Source organism: Schistocerca americana, chromosome 1 (genome assembly GCF_021461395.2).
Source record: "Schistocerca americana isolate TAMUIC-IGC-003095 chromosome 1, iqSchAmer2.1, whole genome shotgun sequence".
Taxonomy (NCBI): domain Eukaryota; kingdom Metazoa; phylum Arthropoda; class Insecta; order Orthoptera; family Acrididae; genus Schistocerca; species Schistocerca americana.
The window spans coordinates 963,643,577-963,661,548 of record NC_060119.1 but is presented as its reverse complement, the minus strand read 5'-3'; the positions used below and the strand labels follow the sequence as shown (position 1 = coordinate 963,661,548).

The 17,972-nt window shown below is 42.9% G+C and overlaps 1 protein-coding gene across 1 annotated transcript in view; it reads left to right on the top strand.

The window, feature by feature from the left end:
- The window catches only part of LOC124548252 (discoidin domain-containing receptor 2-like), a 939,799-nt gene that overhangs the window by 788,105 nt on the left and 133,722 nt on the right, over positions 1–17,972 (top strand). The window contains exon 9 of the mRNA XM_047125161.1: positions 5,783–6,198. Coding sequence (XP_046981117.1) covers positions 5,783–6,198 — 416 coding nt within the window. The remainder of the gene's footprint in view (positions 1–5,782; positions 6,199–17,972) is intronic.

Genomic DNA, 17,972 nt, shown 5'->3' with positions numbered 1-17,972 from the left:
TAATAGTGACTGCTGCGTGCGGTCATGTTATATCTGATTCTTCACTGTGTGTTCATCATGTAGTCCATCGTCATCTTCTCTCTTCTTTTTTCTTCTTCGTTTCTTCCCTAGATGTATGCACGACCATTGCTTTTAGTTCCGTTTTTCACCCACAGTAATTTACCTATGAATTATTTTTGTTTTTTGCAACGGTTGTTTCCAAGGTCGCTCCTCATCCATAGTAGTTGCATTTGAAGATATGGCGTTTCAGTCCTGTCGTAGGAAGCCGTGTGTAACGCTCCGTGCCGGTTTTAGATTAATGTTGGTTCTTTAATATTGGCCTCTTTAGATTGTTGTCATATTGACTTGGCATCAGATCTTGGTTTTGACGGCACTGGTAGATAGCTTCACTCCCAAGACACAAGTATCACGGTAATCATGTTCCTAACCGTGTGCCTAAGTGATACGTGTTCTATCAAACTCTTACATAACTCCGCATAAGTAAGTCAGTAACACATTTAAAAAAATGTAAAAGGTGACTTGAAATCAGAATAGTTTGTACTAGGCACTGTAGTATACTATAAAACTAAATCAATCTAGACTCTGCGATCAGGCGCTGTAGACCACGCTCTGTCGACCAGCCGTCATGTCATCCACCGCCACACGGCGTCATGCAGATGCAGTAAGGAAAGACATGAGGTCAGCACACCGCTCTCCCGGCTGTTGTCAACTTTTGAGATCTCGGAACCGTTACGTCTCATTCAAATAGCACATCAGTTGGCATCACGAGCCTGAGTGCACCACATTCCATTCCTCCCACCAAAGAACAATCTCTGGCAGTACCGGAAATTGAACACAGGACGCCCGCATGAGACTCAGATTTGCTAACCACTCGGCTACAGAGACACACATATTACACTATAAGTTCATAGCAAACGTCTAAAGTTCATTCACAGCACGTTAGAATTCACACGATGCCGCAACACTTATTACAGTTAGTCATTGCTTTTCTGATTCATTCCGGTCGCCGCAAAATACTATATGTTGCCCCAGTTTGTACAAAACTAACGTGAACCAACAGTTATGAATGTTTGAGACCGCTTTCTAGCCCCGATGCGTGATTGTGCACACCGCGCTCGCCTGCGACTCACTCTGCTGCCTCCCTCATATCAACTGCCGTGGGTCAAGTCGGCAGGCGCCAAACGCCCCTATATTTGGATGATTTGGATGACACTACTCCCCCCCCCCCCCCCCCCCGCCATGTATGGAAGTGAAACGTGGACGATAAATAGTTTAGACAAGAGAATAGAAGCTTTCGAAATGTGGTGCTACAGAAGAATGCTAAAGATTAGATGGGTAGATCACATAACTAATGTGGACGTATTGAATAGAATTCGGGAGAAGATGAGTTTGTGACACAACTTGACTAGAAGAAGGGATCGGTTGGTAGGACATGTTCTGAGGCATCAAGGGGTCACTAATTTAGTACTGGAGGGCAGCGTGGAGGGTAAAAATCGTAGAGGGAGATCAAGAGGTGATTACACTAAGCAGATTCAGAAGGATGTAGGCTGTAGTAGGTACTGTGAGATGAAGAAGCTTGCACAGGATAGAGTAGCATGGAGAGCTGCATCCAACCAGTCTCAGGACTGAAGACCGCAACAACAACAACAACAACAACAACTTCCCCCCCCCCCCCCCCCACATCACCTATGGGCTCCGGTCCGGCAGAGATGAGTAGACCCAAGATATGACACATACTAACTGTATCGGCATCTTTACCGTTATACTTCTACATCTAGTCTGCAAATCACACTTCAGTGCCTGACGTAGGGCTCATCAAACAACTTTCACACTAACTTCACACGCTCGAAAAGCGATCGGAAAGAAAGAATACCTATATCTTTAGGAGCGAGCTCTGATTTCCCTTTTTTCATTGTGAAATCGTTTCTCCCTGTGTAGACCAGCGTTGACAAAATATTTTCGCATTCAGAGGAGAAAGTTGGTGACTGAAATTGCGTGAGAAGATCGTGCCACCGAGAAACGCCTTTATTTAAATGAAGTGCACCCCAAATCCTGTATCATGTCAGTGACACTCTCTTCCCTATTTCTCGATAGTACAAAACGTTCTGCTGCTCTTTGAACTTTCTCGATGTACTCTGTTAATCCTAGCTGGTAAGTATCTCAAACAGCGCTGCAGTACTCCAAAAGAGTACGGACAAGGTTAGTGTAGGCAGTCTCTTTAGTAGATCTTCTAAGTGTTCTGCCAATGAAACATAGTCTCTGTTTCGCCTTCCCCACAACATTTTCTACATGTTAATTTGTAATTTAAGTATTTCATTATCGTAATTCCTGGGAATTTAATTGAATTTGTGGCCTTTAGATTTGATTGATTTATAGTGTAACCGAAGTTTAGTATTCCTTTTAGCACTCAGGTGGATGACCTCACATTTCTCATTATTTAGGGTCAGTTGCCAATATTCGCACCATACAGATATCGTACCTTAATCGTTTTGCAATTGGTTTTGAGCTTCTGATGACTATACTGGAGGATAATCGACAGCATCATCTGCAAACAATCTGAGAGAGATGCTAGGATTGCCTCCTAAATCGCTTTTATAGATGAGGAACAGCAGAGGGCCTATAACACTACCTTGGGAAATTCAGAAATCACTTCTGTTTTGTTCGATGAGTTTTCGTCAGTTACTGCGAACTGTGACCTCTCTGACAGGAAATAATGAATCCAATCACGTAACTGAGAGGATTTCCAAAAGCACGCAATTTGTTTACTAACTGCTTGTGAGGTACGGAGTCAAAAGCCTTCTGGAAATCTAGAAATACAGAATAAATTTGAAATCCCGTGTCGATAGCACCCCGCACTTCGTGTGACAAGAACGATGTTTTCTAAATCCGTGTTGACTATGTGTCAAGAGACCTTTCTCTTCGAGGTAATTCATAATGTTCCAAAATCCTGCTGCATATCGACGTTAATGATATGTGCCTGTAATTTATTGATTAGTCTAATTGCCTTTCTTGAAGATTGGCCTGACCTGTGCAACTTTCCAGTCATTGGGTACGGATCTTCCGTCGAGCGAGTGGTTGTATATGACTGTTAAGTATGGAGCTATGGCATCAGCATACTCTGAAAGGAACCTAATTGGCATACAATCTGGACCGGAAGTCTTGCTTTTGTTAAGTGATTTAAGATGCTTCACTACTCCGAAGACATCTACTTATAAATTTCTCACGTTGGCAGCTGTTCTTGATTCGAATTCTGGAATATTCACTTCGTCTTCTTTGGTGAAGGAATTTCAGAAGGCTGTGTTTAGTAACTCTTCTTTAGCAGCACTGTCATCGATAGTATTTACATTGGTATCGCTCAGAGAAGGCACTGATTGCGTCTTGACGCTAGCATGCTTTATGTACGACCAGAATCTGTTTGAATTTTCTGCCAAGTTTCGAGACAAAGTTTCGTCAAGGGAACTGTTATAATCAGCTCACGTTGAAGTCTGCGCAAAATTTCGAGCTTCTGTAAAATGTTGCCAATCTTGGGGATTTTGCGTTCGTTTAAAGTTGGCATGCTTTTTTCGTTGTTTCTGCAACAATGTTCTGATCTGTTTTGTGTACTACAGTGGATCAGCTCCGTCGTTTGTTAATTCATTTGATAGACACTGAAGAGCCAAAGAAACTGGTATAGGTATGCGTATTCAAATACAGAGATATGTAAACAGTCAGAATACGGCGCTGTGATCGGGAATGCCTATGTAAAAGAATAGTGTCTGGTGCAGTTGTTACATCGGTTACTGCTGCTACAATGGCAGGTTATCAAGATTTAAGTGAGTCTGAACGTGGTGATATAATCGGCGCACGAGCGATGGGACAGAGCATCTCTGAGGTAGCGATGAAGTTCGGATTTTCCCGTACGACGTTTTCACGAATGTACCGTGAATGTCAGGAGTCCGGTAAAACATTAAATCTCCGACATCGCTGCGGCTGGAAAAAGATCCTGCAAGAACGGTACCAACGACGATTGAACAGAATCGTTCAACGTGACAGAAGTGCAAATCTTCCGCAAATTGCTGCAGATTTCAATGCTGGGTCATCAACAAGTGTCAGCGTGCTAAACATTCAACGAAACATCATCGACATGGGCTTTCAGAGCTGAAGGTTCACTCGTGTACTGTTGATGACTGCAGGACACAAAGCTTTACGCCTCGCCTGGACCCGTCAACACCGACAATGGACTGTTGATGACTGGAAACTTGTTGCCTTGTCGGACGAGTCTCGTTTCAAATTGTGTCGGGCGGATGGTTGTGCACGGGTATGGAGACAACTTCATGAATATATGGACCCTGCATATCAGCAGAGGACTGTTCAAGCTGGTGGAGGCTCTGTAATGGTAAGAGGCGTGTGCAGTTGGAGTTATATGGGACCCCTGATAGTCTACATACGTCTCTGACAGGTGACACGTACATAAGCATCTTGTCTGATCACCTGTATCTATTCATGTCCATTGTGCATTCCGATGGACTTGGACAATTCCAGCAGGAGAATGCGACACTCTACACGTCCAGAATTGCTACATAATGGCTCCAGGAACACTCTTCTGAGTTTAAACACTTCAGCTGGCCACCGAATTCCCCAGACATGAACATTATTGAGCATATCTGGGATGCCTTGCAACGTGCTGCTTAGAAGAGATCTCCACCCCCTCATACTCTTATGGATTTATGGACAGCTCTGCAGCACCGCTTCAGACATTGTCGAGTCCATGCCACATGGTGCTGCGGCACTTCTCGCTGGGGTCCTACACGATATTAGGCAGGTCTACCAGTTTCTTTGGCTTTAGTGTAGATCTCTCACTTGCTGTCGATAGTATTTTTTTGAATTCAAGCCACACCTGGTTGTTTCTGACCGTTTTGTGCACCGCGGGGGATCAGATCCGTCGTTTGTTAATTTATTTGGTACAAGACTCTCAACTGCTGTCGATAGTATTTCTTTGAATTCAACCACATCTGGTCTACACTTACACTATTAATTTGTAAGGATTGGAGTTGGTCTCTCAGTAAGCGTCAAGCGAATTTTTATCTGTTTTTTTGAATAGCTATATTTTTCTTATAGTTTTGATGTATTTTGGAGTTCGGGTATTCAGTCTCGCTGTGACAATCCTGTGTTCACTAATGGCTGTATGCGTTTTGATGTTCGTGATTACCACAGGATTATTTGTCGCTAAGGCGTCAAATGTGTTTTCCCAACAGTTTACTGTTAGAGTGGGCTCATGAACTAATTGCTCGAAATAATTTTCAGAGAATTCGTTTCTGGAAGTGCTCGTCAGGTTATACGGAATTGATCTCGCGGCACTAGAGACAATGGAGATACTGCAATTTTTTCTGGACTTCATGATGTACGAAGTCTGTTTCGCTCCTGGAGGCATTCCCTGAGAGCCGAAGTAGTTAAGATGATCGCTCGTGCTAAGCAAGAAATCCGCGTTCGAGTCCCTGTCTGGCACAAAAATTTTCATGTGTCACAATCACTGGCGTCAATCTGGATTCGAAAAATGCGAATCCAATTCGTTGTATTATCATCATTGGTTTCGGAATACGAAATTGGGGGTGTGGTTCAGTAGAAGCGCGTACCGTTTTTCTAATGTGTATCTCTACAACAGCTGTTCCATGCAGGTGAGAACAGATACTTTATACGATAAGCTACAGAAGAATGACAAGATAGTCTTCCAGTAGTTAACATTCCAGAGATTAAGACCTGAATGAAAGTATCCACTCCTAATCTGTGCGTACTGTTGTTTCAGTGGTAGTGCCAGGCAACTTCTCGGCGGCGGAAGTGCTCATGGAGGACTCGCCACAGCGTGACGAAGTGCAACAGCCGCAAGTGCCTCCGACGGCGCCTGTCGCTCCTTCTCCTGCTGGGGCCGCCTCCGGCGATGCGGACCAGCCGCCCCCGCGCCAGGAGGCGGCGGACTCGGCGGCTGCGGCGCCCGCCCCCGCGCCGGCCTACATCGGGCCGGTGATCGGCGCGCTGTCGGCGGTGATCGTGCTGCTGACGGCGGCCATCCTGCTGATCGTGCTGAGGCAGCGCCGCATCAAGGCAGCAGCCGCCGCTGCCCACGGCGCCCAGCCCGCCGCCTCCGCGCTGCCCTTCAACGGCGCCGCCGCCTCCGCCGCCACCGCACCTTTCGTCCACGGCGACAAGACCGTAGCGCTCAAGGTGAGCACATCGCTCCCGCGGGCTGTCGACTTGAAAGATATGCCGTAAGACTGTACACATAATCGCATTTACACTTACTTCGTCAACAATCGGGAGACACGCAGCGCGACTGCCTTTTATATTTTTTCTTTCTTTTTTTGTATCATCAGTCTTCTGACTTGTTTCATACGGCCTGTCTTTTACATGCGTGTTCCTAAATAGATACGAACCGGCGTTGATACAGCGAGGGGCTGGTATTTAATATCTGAAGTCGGATTACGTAACACAGACAGACGCATTATTAGCAAAAAGTGTATTGAAAATCATGTTCAGGCATACGTAGATACCTTATTTGCCGAAACCGATCAATGCGTTAAAAAACTAGTGATGAATTACTCGTGGCATTTATCTTTTTCTCGTTCTGTTAGGGGAGGCCGGGGCGGAACGGCTGGCCTAAAGTTTGAACCAAATTTTATGAGGACTCAGTGACGAAATTTTTTTAGAAAAATTATGAACCGTTTATTCACACTTTTTGTACTACAATTCGCAAATGAAGTAACGTAAAATAATTTATTTCGTTTGTTATATCAATAAACTAAGAAAGTGTCGTTAAGTCCGTTCGGATTTGCAGACTGGGGGAAAGGACATTGCTTTCTCTCTCTCTCTCTCTCTCTCTCTCTCTCTCTCTCTCTTTTTTTCTTTTTCTTTTAACAAACCTTTCCGTCTTACAAATAAGTTGGGCTTCATCGTCCTCACTATCTACACCAGCACACGATTTATGAGGCCACTTCTGACATGCAGTACAACCCTCAGCTGAAGTGGAATATAATTCCCTGCATCACATAAATGCCGCATCTTTGTCGTCTTCGATGTTTAATTTTCTATAAACTCACTTCCTTTTTCTTTTGTCTTACTCTTCTTTGACTGAAGACCTTTTCAGTTTCCTTTCACTTTCTTCTTCCCTTCTCGAGCTCTATTCTGCTTAGCTTCTCCAGCGTGCAGAGATCTTTTGACCGATTCTAGTAGGGAGATGTGACAACAGCGGTTTTGCCTCTCTTGTTTGCCCTGATGTAACTCTTCGTTTCGACGATTTTTCGTGGGTCATCGTTTTTCTGATTACCGATTCAACAGCTTCTTCAATGTTTCCTGGCCGCGCGGCGTAGCCGTGTGGTCCAGGGCGCCTTGCCACGGTTCGCGCGGCTACCCCCGTCGGAGGTTCGAGTCCTCCCTCGGGCATGGGTGTGTGTGTTTTTGCTAGCGTAAGTTAGTTTAAGTAGTGTGTAAGCGTAGGGACCGATGACCTTAGCAGTTTGGTCCCACATGAACTTACCACAAATTTCCAAATTTTTCCAAATGTTTCCGGTGGACCAGTTTTGTCACTCTGTTTTCCGTACATAATGACGTACCATCTGCAAACGAGAAAGATAGAACATGCCGTAGAATACGTCAGATGAAGAATAAAAGGCGACCAGGTTGAAACGGACTATACCAGGAGTCTATTTCTCCCCGAACGCACATTTATTGAAAAAATATTTAATAACCATCGTAAAAAAAAATTTCACAACTGCATTGTACACAAAGATGGCTAAGAACATGCTGGTTTAGTGAATAAACGTTCATCGTGAAGAAAAGAACTATGACAAACTTACCTCATTTGTAACAGTATGGTAAATTATAATAGGGAATCCGCTCACTTTTGTAGACAGACTATGAAACCAGTGCGCCTTGCAACCTTACTAAACCGTAAGAGACGTTGGTGGTACACATTTGTCATTCTGAGCACCTAGAAAAAATTAGACCACCGAGACCGTTCTGCCCTGGTAGCCCAATCCGCCCCTTTCTCCCCTGCATCTGACGATATGAAAAAATTAAAAAAAACTATCACAGCTATAAGGCAGTTTGTTAATTTTATTCATTAAACAATAGTTTGGCAGTTATTTAAAGCAATACTGCAACCAGACACTTTGTATGCAGTTTTTTATGCAAGGTGCATTTCGCGTTTTCACCCATCTTCAATTATCTTAATATATTTATATGTTCATCAATAAAACCAACCGAGTGAGGTGGCGCAGTGGTTAGCACACAGACTCGCATTCGGGAGGACGACGGTTCAGACCCGCGTCCGGCCATCTTGATTTGTGTTTTCCGTGATTTCCCTAAATCGCGTCAGGCAAATGCCTCGATGCTTCCTTTGAAAGGGCTTGACGGACTTCCTTCCCCGTCCTTTCCTAATCCCATGATACCGATGACGTCGCTGTTTGGTCCCCTTCCCCCAAAAAATCAACCAACCAACCAATAAAACGTTTCTGTCGACTGCATCTCGAAGTCTGCTGCTTCCTATTATTCTGTAAGTTGTTGCTCCTCCTCTTGCTTTGATATGAATACTACACATATGCTTAGCTTCACTGATGCAGCACAGCATTCCCCCTCTGACTACGAAATAATACAATCCGAAATCCATCTCGGGATCAAAACAGCTATACAAAATGTCTTGTGGCTATATTTCTTCATATAATTTAATCCACACCCATGGAGCTCAACCAACAGTATCATTGATAAATTAACGTATCTCACTTAATGATAGATATACTCAGTTCAGTTCTCTTTGGCGGGGATTGCTGAGCGCGGTTTCCATGGCTACCGTGTTAACAGATTGGCTCGCTCACCTGTGAAAGTAGGTTAGCCGTTGCTGGTTTTCGGATTCACCGTCAATCGACCATACAGCCTGCCTGTATAATTCAGCGACCATGCCGCTGTCAGCAGGCGTCAACGTAAGGACCCACGCTGGACCAGCCACGGCATCAGATGTGTTGACGGAGCTTACAAGACAAATCTTGCCACAGCAATTACAATAGCCAGATTGTGACATTCTGCGTCTTCTTTTTCTAGGAAAATAGGCGTGCTTTGAACTCACGGCCGTATCTTAGCAATTCAGTAAACGCTACATCAACGACGTCACTGTCGAAGTGATACAAAAGCAAAAGGAAACAGAGCGTTAATACAATTTAACACTCTTTCTTCCTTAAGCTGTCATGCTGAAGCAGGGTGGGGGAGCGCAGTAGTTAATACAGTGGACTCCAGTTCGGGAAGAGGAGAATTCTAATTGTAGTTGGGGCATCTAAAGGATGCTGTTTTTGTTATTGTAATTGTCGTTGCCTAGAGTGTTCATAACAAGATGATGATGTGTTCGTTAGTTCGAAGATTGATTTGATGCATCTCTCGATGCTAGCCTATCCTATGCAACCCTCTTCATGTCTGCATAATTATTGCAACTTACGTCCATTTGAACCTGTCTGGCCTTGCTCTACCTCAACAAATCTTGTCCCCTACATTTCCCTCGATTAATAGTTTTTGGGTGGTTTACCTAAAACGAATGCTGGGATGTTTCCATTTGAAGACCCCATTGCCGATTTCAGTTTGACCCATAAATTTCATTTCTTCCGAGTACATTTCAGTAACTCTTCATTAGTTATCCGAACTGACAATCTAATTTTCAGAATTTTCTTGTAGCATACTCCAGTAGCTTCTGTATTCGTCTTAACAGTTTATGTTCCACATTTGACTTCCGTAAAAGGCTACTCTGTAGAGAAACACCTTCAGAAAAAGACTTCCTAACATTTAAATTTATATTCGATTGCCACCACTTCTCTGCCAATTAAAATCTATGCCTTCATATTTTAGAAAATAGTTCAGTCAAATCACAAATTTTTTTAACCCTTGTTATACTCGAGCAGTTATCAACTAAGACACAGGTCAAGTCCATAGGCAACTGTAGGGCTGCATTTAGTGGTACATTACAAAGCACTCTTCTCTCTGGAAGAGGTTTCCCGTTATTTCTCTGTATCCCTTAGGACAAACGCCGAGATGGTTCTCGAACAACATTATCGCCGATTATATGAACTATTTTGTTCTACTGCCAATATAGCGGTTCGCCTCTTAATCCCACTGAGCGGGTTGGCACAATCGTTAAGCCACTGACTCACATTTTGGATGAGCTTGTTTCAAATTGCTGCGTGGACATAACGATTAGTTTTTGGGTGATTTTCCTAAAATATATATTGGGCGAATGCTGCCATGTTTCCCTTTGAAGACCCCACTGCCGAATTCAGTTTAGCTTGTATCCCGTCACTCGCTTCCCGCGCCAGGGTTCCCGGGTTCGATTCCCGGCGGGGTCAGGGATTTTCTCTGCCTCGTGATGACTGGGTGTTGTGTGACGTCCATAGGTTAGTTAGGTCTAAGTAGTTCTAAGTTATAGGGGACTGGTGACCATAGATGTTAAGTCCCATAGTGCTCAGAGCCATTTGAACCATTTTTTGTATCCCCGTCATATGACGGACGTTAAACAATAATTATCTTCATTTCTGTATATGACCATTGAATCAGATGTTATGAATGTTACATCTCCGAACTGAAGACTGTTAACCAACGACAAACGAAGATGCTACTTCGATTGCAATCTTCATATGAAGAGAAAAGAAAACAAGACATACCAGTATGTTCTTCTTTCCAAAAAACAAACAATATTTGCGAGTACCTGAAAACATGGCATTCTGCATTTGTATAAATCTGTTCAATGTTGATTTTTTTTTAATTTCTACAAACCATTTCTTGCATGTAAAGAAAAGAAATTTCACCATGTAATTACTAGACCCCACAGAAGATCATCAAAAAAAGACAAGCTGCCGTAACAAAGCCAAAGGATGACTACATATACAGATACGAAAAATCAATTATGACCAATCACAAAATATTGAAGTGGTATGCAGTACATGAGTACAAGTAAACATCAAATAACAATAGAGAATCTTGCTTACCACCATAAAGGCAAGTCAAAGAAAGCCCAAAATCTGAAAAGAGCCTATAAATTGAAATCTTTTGCAATGAGTTCATAAATTAAATGAATTCAACTGCCTTGTCTCTGATGTCAAATCATAGCCATACAGTCTACTAGGACTCAGAACCACCGAACTTCGAAATGTGTGTTAATTTGGTACCAAAGCACACAATATTTCTGTATTACACATCTATCGGAATAAAACGTTATAAAATCAAGTGTAAAATCAGAAGAAACTGCACAACTATTAACCACATATTTTAGTTTACCAGGCCCTCTGCAGTGAATTGCACAAATTTTTCCAATAATAATACCAGTTGTAGCATTGGGTTATGGTCACTCTCCTATGATAATGCAATAAATACAGAATTGTTGACTAGAATGCCTTGACCAGAGAACTGAAGGTATGGACAGTCTAATTGAAAGGGATCGGCAGAAGTCCTAATGCACAGCTTAGTAAGCATTAATTTGATCTTGTAATCTGTTATTTTTTCGAATGAACTGTATGCTGATAAGATGTAGACGGTATTTATGTTCTTGCTTTCTTGCTTTTGAATTTAAACAAAACATATGACAAGCAGTATCTCAACATACCACACACGGTTTAACATTTTTTCCGCCGACCATGTCAATTTTTATGACAGATATTCACGAACATTATTGATGTACTGTATTTTAAATCTTCATTCAATGTAGCATTTGTTTGGTGTACGCAATAGTCATCGTTAGTGCATATAATTATTCATATTAGGCAATTTTTAGTATCCGTATTTTCTCTACTTTCGACGCATATACCGACACGTATCAATAGACACCGATCGTTTTTCGGACTGATGTATGCAGATGCCATTTATTTGCTGCCATATTTTCATCGTTTGCTATTAATCGAATATTTTAATTCGATAGCTTGCTTTGTTTGACTTTGCGTATCGGTTTTGAAAGAGATCACGCAAAGGCATATTTGGTCTTTTTTTATAACTGGGTAATTTATCATGAACATTGAACAGTGGCGGAGAGGCTGTGGCTGCGATGAGCAAATAAGTTTTATATTGAGGCCATTGTTCAAAGAAAATCCTAGTGAAAGTTTTCGATACATTAGTGGTTGTAGGCAACTACCTTTCATATGCGGCCATGTTTGTGCTTTCTTTTTTGCAGCCAGATTGTAAACTACCTTGTTGTTACAACTTCACACAAGTCTACATGTAAGATGACTGAATGCTTTCAAATAATTTCCGGGAATTCAGCCAGGTAACACTTTCAGCGACCGCCTTGAAAATGGCGGGGTGTTCTCCCGCCGAAATATCGGCGGTCGCTATAAGTGTTACCTGGCTGAATTCCCGGAAGTTATTTGAAAGTTGTATACACCAGGAGAAACTCAGGTCTGACTGAATGCTTGTTTTTATGCGCGTGTTGTTTGTATGTGCTACTTACATAAAAAGATAGTTTATTTGCTGTCATATATTTGGCAGTAGTTTATTTGCTGTCATATATTTGGCAGTATTTCCCATGTTTTGGAACTTCACTGAATCACTTATGTAAATGAACTGCCACCAACTGACTCATTGACGTTTTTATAGCTTGACTGGTTTCAAGTAAACGATCATTTGTCTTGTAATGAGGCATTATCCACTTGCCCTCTTGCGCTAAAGAGATAGAATTGCCACCGTTAAGTACAGGGTTATTACAAATGATTGAAGCGATTTCACAGCTCTACAATAACTTTATTATTTGAGATATTTTCACAATGCTTTGCACACACATACAAAAACTCAAAAAGTTTTTTTAGGTATTCACAAATGTTCGATATGTGCCCCTTTAGTGATTCGGCAGACATCAAGCCGATAATCAAGTTCCTCCCACACTCGGTGCAGCATGTCCCCATCAATGAGTTCGAAAGCATCGTTGATGCGAGCTCGCAGTTCTGGCACGTTTCTTGGTAGAGGAGGTTTAAACACTGAATCTTTCACATAACCCCACAGAAAGAAATCGCATGAGGTTAGTCGGGAGAGCGTGGAGGCCGTGACATGAATTGCTGATCATGATCTCCACCACGACCGATCCATCGGTTTTCCAATCTCCTGTTTAAGAAATGCCGAACATCATGATGGAAGTGCGGTGGAGCACCATCCTGTTGAAACATGAAGTCGGCGCTGTCGGTCTCCAGCTGTGGCATGAGCCAATTTTCCAGCATGTCCAGATACACGTGTCCTATAACGTTTTTTTCGCAGAAGAAAAAGGGGCCGTAAACTTTAAACCGTGAGATTGCACAAAACACGTTAACTTTTGGTGAATTGCGAATTTGCTGCACGAATGTGTGAGGATTCTCTACCGCCCAGATTCGCACATTGTGTCTGTTCACTTCACCATTAAGAAAAAATGTTGCTTCATCACTGAAAACAAGTTTCGCACTGAACGCATCTTCTTCCATGAGCTGTTGCAACCGCGCCGAAAATTCAAAGCGTTTGACTTTGTCATCGGGTGTCAGGGCTTGTAGCAATTGTAAACGGTAAGGCTTCTACTTTAGCGTTTTCCGTAAGATTTTCCAAACCGTCGGCTGTGGTACGTTTAGCTCCCTGCTTGCTTTATTCGTCGACTTCCGCGGGCTACGCGTGAAACTTGCCCGCACGCGTTCAACCGTTTCTTCGCTCACTGCAGGCCGGCCCGTTGATTTCCCCTTACAGAGGCATCCAGAAGCTTTAAACTGCGCATACCATCGCCGAATGGAGTTAGCAGTTGGTGGATCTTTGTTGAACTTCGTCCTAAAGTGTCGTTGCACTGTTATGACTGACTGATGTGAGTGCATTTCAAGCACGACATACGCTTTCTCGGCTCCTGTCGCCATTTTGTCTCACTGCGCTCTCGAGCGCTCTGGCGGCAGAAACCTGAAGTGCGGCTTCAGCCGAACAAAACTTTATGAGTTTTTCTACGTATCTGTAGTGTGTCGTGACCATATGTCAATGAATGGAGCTACAGTGAATTTCTGAAATCGCTTCAATCATTTGTAATAGCCCTGTAATAGATACAGGGTGTACACGACCCGGGACAACCGGGAGATGCGGGAAAAACCCGGGAATTTTTTCATCCAGAAGAAAACCAGGAAAAACCCGGGAATTGTTTAGAATTCCGGGAATTTTTCATTGTTTTAGCTTTCAGTTCAATTTTTGTGATTTTGACTGGTAAGAACCAATACTCTAACAAAGGATATTACTGGATCACTCTACTGCAGAATAATACTGCAGAAACAAAGCATGAACGAGAGAAAAAAGAAACCAAAAATAAAACATAAGTTGCAAAGGAAATGCACCGTATACAGCAACAAAACAGTGCTCATACAAGCGTCTGCCAACAGCAAAGTGTGTCAAAGGCTTTAGGAAGACTATGCAATGCTTTATAACAACAAATTGCCTCCGATGAGCGTGACGTGACAACTGTTTAAATTAGATTCGTTTGAGCTGTTGCGGGGGGGGGGGGTGGAGGGGGTGGGCGGGGGGCTCTTGAGCATGCGCAGTTGAGTTCGTATGAGTAGTACCTTTTCCCGCTTCTTGTTACAGAAGTGTGGCTGGGCGCCACTGCTTAATGTTGCCTCCCTTCGGAAATATAGTAAATCTGGGGCTGATACACAGAGCAGTCTTAGTTGTTGTGGGGAGGTGGGAAGCGTCCACGTGACCTGTGTTTACGTTCAGTGATTTTGTCGTTTCCTCTTCGCTTATTGCTCTCACGTTAAATGATAATAAAATGAATTTTTGTGGCCAGGAGCTATCAAATGAATTAAAATACTTTCGCATAAAGGCTAAAATACGTTATTAGATTTTATTTCCACCTTTCTGACCGATCAATGAAGTTATTTTTGCCGGCTTGGTAAAGAGATTTGGCTTAAAGTTAATCTTTCTGCTGAGGCAATCAATTTATTTGAAACGAAGTGTTTAATTTCACACTACTGGCTAGTTTCAACTGTTCGCTGCATTTCAAGTGCACGTATGGCATTATGCCATAATAAAGAACAAAACATGAGATAGTACAGTACTGGTACTCCAAGAAAATTTACATACGAATGTGCATTTTAAGCCGAATTATGCGTTTTAGTATGGTTCACGAAATTCCGACGCTCGCTCTTGAAGTATCATCTGATGTATTGTTTCTTTGATGCCGTACGTAAGGTCTTTTAATCTTTTACTCTCATTTAAAAATCAACTCTTTGAGGACGACCATTTAGAAGAATTTAGAGTCTAAAAGATCAGACATTTACGTCGTTTTACTGGCACATTTGTGTGATGTATCTTACAGTGTAACACGCGCAAAAAAGATCAACATTATATGTGGAAGGTTAGCTTCTCTTCCAGCTTATTAATCTTCGAGACCAATATTATACGTGAATGCTGTGTATATTAATTTAAACCATTAACTTTTCTTATCTGTGTGTTAGCGCTACTTAAGAGTGATCTTGCTGATGGCTCACTACATCATATGTCCTATGCTGCCATCAGCTGGCGAGATCACGTGACAGGAGCTACGACTTTCTTACAAAAGAGCATCGCAATATCGAGTTCAATGTTTCGGAAAGTAACATACGGTGTTTGGAGGAATTCAAATTTATACCTTCGTAATACGAAAATATGCAGCGTACATATTGCTGCACATCAAATGTCTTTCAAAACGTGTTTTCCCCCCTCTGAGTTTCGTTTTCTAAAGTGCCGGGAAATTCTACTCCCGCATGTAAAACCATAGGACTGATGAGTTTTACAGTGCCAAGGAAGAGTATACTGTCACTTAACACGGAAAAAGTGTATTTTCATCCGGGAGAAAGTGAATTTTTAACCTGGAAATCCGGGAAAAATCCGGGAATTTTTTTTCCTTGTCCACGTATACACCCTGAGATAATACTGTGTGTTGCAACTCCCTAGTAGTTAATGTTCACTGCCCTGTTTAGCTTCGCTGAGCTGCTTTTGGATTGTTAGTGTTATAATGAGACATGAAGCTACATACATATACACTCAGCAAAGCCACTATACTATACATAGAGGGGAGGTGCTTCGTGCCAATTTCAGCTTGTTTCCTCCGTTTACAATACCCACTTCAACTAGTATCAGTGCACAAGAAAGAGAAGTGTAATGTCCATTGACTATATATACAACTCCAACTGTAATAGTCAACCTTAAAAACTGCAAAATATGTCACTGCTCTCAGCAACTAGAAGATCCGTTCCTATTATTGTCCACCTCCGTAACTGAGCGGCCAGCGCATCTGACTGCCATGCACAGGACCTGCGTTTAATTCCCGGTCCTACCGGGGACGGCAAGACAAAGGCGCACGCTCAGTTCTGTCATGGAGCTTCTTGAGTGAGAAGTATCGGCTCCAAGATCTGGAAAGCCGATAACGGCAAGGAGGGTGTTGTGTTATCACACCTACAATATAGCATCAGACTGAGGCTGGGGCCGGATCTACGAATAGTAGCAGTCTAGGCCGGAAACCTTCCGGAGCCCTCCTCTTGAGGTTTAGTTTACTGCCGACTTTCATATCACACTTGGTTTTTCTTGTCATTAGCTTTGTCGTGTCCGCTTCCGGTAGCTGAGTGGAGCCGGAACGGTAGCTTCAGCGTGTTTGGTCAGAGGGTTAGCTACCCTCTGTAATAAAAAACTTAGTGAACGGATTAACGAAGAGCCCGCATCTCGTGGTCGTGCGGTAGCGTTCTCGCTTCCCACGCCCGGGTTCCCGGGTTCGATTCCCGGCGGGGTCAGGGATTTTCTCTGCCTCGTGATGGCTGGGTGTTGTGTGCTGTCCTTAGGTTAGTTACCTTTAAGTAGTTCTAAGTTCTAGGGGACTTATGACCACAGCAGTTGAGTCCCATAGTGCTCAGAGCCATTTGAACCAACCATTTTGATTAACGAAGAACCTAAACGGGTGTCATCGGACGTCCGCCCCGAACAAATTCAACGAACAATACAGAACAAAACGAGATCAAAAAAAGAAAAAAAGTGGTCAGCGCTACAACATGTCAATCCCAAGGCCCGGGGTCGATTCTCGGCTGGGTCGGAGATTTTCTCCGCTCAGGAACTGGGTGTTGTGTTGTGCTAATCATCATCATTTCATTCCCATCGACGCGCAAGTCGCCGAAGTGACGTCGAATCGAAAGACTTGCACCCGGCGAACGGTCTACCCGACGGGAGGCCCTAGTCACACGACATTTACATTTTTTTTAGCTTTGTCTTTCTCGAGTGTCCACATTTCAAAAGTTGGAAAATCTGTGCTATCTTCACAAGCTCTCATCTTTACCTATGTCTCTTCCTCTCCTAACTATTATCACCACTACTGCCACGTATTTCACCACAGTAAACTCATTCATTAAATGGTGATGAAATTTTACCTTGAATTCTAATATCACTGTGAGAGGAAGAAATTGTTCAAATTTGCATTTTCACGCTTCGAAAAATATTCGCCAACTATTTTAACTTCAGAGGCACATTCTTATTTTGTTCAGTAGTTACTTTCCTATTTTGTGCGCCACCCAGATTCTTCGTGCCGCTTCGTATTGAATAGACCACTTTCCAGAAAAGAATAATAGCTAACATGCGCAATGATAACCAAAGCAATGACAACTTGTGCACGAATCGAAGAGAAATACAACTATACCTCATTTGCAACCACCGACAGAAACAATCACCCTCAGTGAACCGAATGCTACGATGCATGAAAGGTATTCGCAGTTGCGTGTATGGACAACTATTAGCTGTGTAATGGAACGACAAAAACAAAAAATTTTACCGGACCGGGATACATACATGTATGTCCGAAGGAATACTGCATCTTACTTCGGGACAACACAGGTACTGCAATGTCGTATAAACGCTGTGCTAGCTACAGTGCTGCTGGCTTGCATTCCATGTAGTCAAATTGCATGCAGTTCTCTTTGTGTGTATGTGTGTGTGGTGTGTGTGTGTGTGTGTGTGTGTGTGTGTGTGTGTGT